The sequence below is a fragment of the Malaclemys terrapin genome, chromosome 18 (assembly GCF_027887155.1).
Source record: "Malaclemys terrapin pileata isolate rMalTer1 chromosome 18, rMalTer1.hap1, whole genome shotgun sequence".
In the NCBI taxonomy this organism is placed as follows: Eukaryota; Metazoa; Chordata; order Testudines; family Emydidae; genus Malaclemys; species Malaclemys terrapin.
Genome location: NC_071522.1, coordinates 24,550,989 through 24,553,030, shown reverse-complemented (window position 1 = coordinate 24,553,030; position 2,042 = coordinate 24,550,989). Strand labels below are relative to the sequence as shown.

At 64.5% G+C, this 2,042-nt stretch overlaps 1 protein-coding gene across 1 annotated transcript; it reads right to left on the bottom strand.

Annotated features, from left to right (window-relative positions):
- Positions 1–221: 221 nt before the first annotated feature.
- Positions 222–1,840, bottom strand: LOC128825867 (protein FAM170B-like). The gene is made up of 2 exons (XM_054008705.1): positions 1,771–1,840; positions 222–1,024 (listed from the first exon to the last, which is right to left on the bottom strand). Exons 1-2 carry the CDS (start codon positions 1,838–1,840, stop codon positions 222–224), a joined length of 873 nt encoding a protein of 290 aa, XP_053864680.1.
- Positions 1,841–2,042: the final 202 nt, after the last annotated feature.

The window sequence follows — 2,042 nt, the reverse complement described above, 5'->3', positions numbered from 1 at the left end:
TCGGCAAGTCCCAGAGCTCGTTGTCCTGGCCTCACGTGGAGATTGGGTCCGGCTGGGAAGCCGGCAGTGGGCAGGGCTTCCTAGCCGGGGGCAGCGACTGGCGTGTGTGCCCGGACCCGCTGCTGGCTGTGGTCGCCACTCTGTGTATTCAGGGCTCTCCTGGCAGAGTCGTCTCCGGTCTCAGCCAGCAGCTGGACTCCCCCGGCGTGTCCTTGCCAGGCCTATCTGGCAGCCTTGCGTGGGCGCCGTATCTCTCCCCCACACTTGCTGCACTCCCGGCCCCCACGTCGCCGTCTCTTCCGGGGCGGCTCTCCCGCCCTGAGCTGCCCCAGCACCCGGTAGTAGACGCGGCAGCTGAAGCCTTCGCGCAGCCCCTGCTTCACATGCTGGGTCAGGGCCTCCAGGCTGGGGAAGACTCGGCAGCAGGCCAGGCAGCGCAGGCCCTGCTCGGGGGTGAGGAGCCACTCAGGGGGCGCTCCCATCGGCTGCTGCGGAGCCTCCTCCGCTGGTCCCCCAGCGTCGCTCTCTGCCTCGGGGTCCACGTCCCCCAGCTCGGGGTCCACGTCCCCCAGGTCGGACCTGGTGTGGGAGCTGCTCCGGTCCGAGCCAGCAAAACTTTCTCCTCCGCTGTAATTGGCCTTAAAGATGCGGGGGCGCTTCCTAATGGCTTCAAAGCCGGCCCCCGTCTCCCAGGCCACCGAGACGCCGTTCACGACCCTGACCTGCATGTAGAAAAGGGTCTTTTCTTCTCCCTCCCCCTCGGCCTCTCTGACACGTGCCGAGCGCTTTCTCTTCACGCCGGCGCTGGGTGGATCTGGAGGCTGCGCACATAGGCGGTTGGAGGCCGCAGGCTGCACACCGCGGGTGGAGGAGTGGCTGGTGATGGATGTGGCCGTGGAGGTCTGCTGGCTTGGGTCCCTGGGGCCTGCAGAGGCAGAGACCCTCTGCTCCGCCGTTTCCTCAGGAACGGGGCTCCCAGCAGAGACCCCCTGACGAGGGGGCGACTCCCCTGATCTCTGCGACTCTGAAAGCAGAATGAAAGCCCAACTCCTGCGGCCATCGCCCCCAGCGGCGCATCCCCCTCCGGCTCCCAGCTCTGTGTCCCAGGCCCAAAGGTGCCCCCCATGGGCAGGGGGAAGGGGTGGGGAAGGGAACTCCCTGAGTACGAATATCAGGGGCGCGACCAGTCAGGGATCTGACACGCTGTGCCCAGGGAAGGGCCAGAGCCCCCTCGCTTGGCACATTGGCAACTAGGTTGGACAGAGCCCTACACAACGTCCTGTCGGTGCCGATGCTGCCCTGGCCTGGGGGGGATGGACACTCTGCCCCATTGGTCTGCCCCAGCCCTGACATCTGACCCTGGCATGGTTACCAGGAGCAGCCTGAGACCTGGCTGTGCCCATCTCCAAAGCCCCTGGCTTAGGCTCGTTACCCCAAGGGCCCAGGACTCTGCACTGGCATCTCTACATGGAAGAGCCATTTTGTGCCCCCAGATATCTCCTCTTCCTGGTGTCTCCTTCACCCCTTCGGGGGAGGGTGTCTGTGTCTTCCCCTTCCTCTTTTCCATTTAACCATTTAGAGGGCTCTGTCTCTCCCCACTTGGAGTCTGTTTCCCCCACTGTGCCCTGGTGGAGTTTCTGTTTCTCTCCCCTTCTCCCTCTGAGACCTCCCTGGGCCAGGCAGAGAGAGAATTCGAGTTCATCCTCGACCTAGGACCCCTGCCAGCCTCTCCCCCGAGTGTCCTGTGGCCCCAGGGAACGTCCTGCTCACCTGACCCCTCCTCGGCAGCTCCAGGATTCGTCTCTGGGGCGTCAGCAGGAAGCCCCTGGCTGTGCGCCATGGTCCTGGCTCTGGGGACTCGGGCCAAGGCTGGTGCCTGTCACAGTCCTCGAAACCTCCTGGATTCTCTGTCCCAGCACCAGCCAGAAGGTCTGGGTCTCTGCTGGGGAAGGGATGGCGGTTCTAGTGCAATTCTCCAGCTAAATCCCCAGATCTCACAGTGCAGGCAGCAGAGACAGGATCACGATTGACCTGAGCCAAGG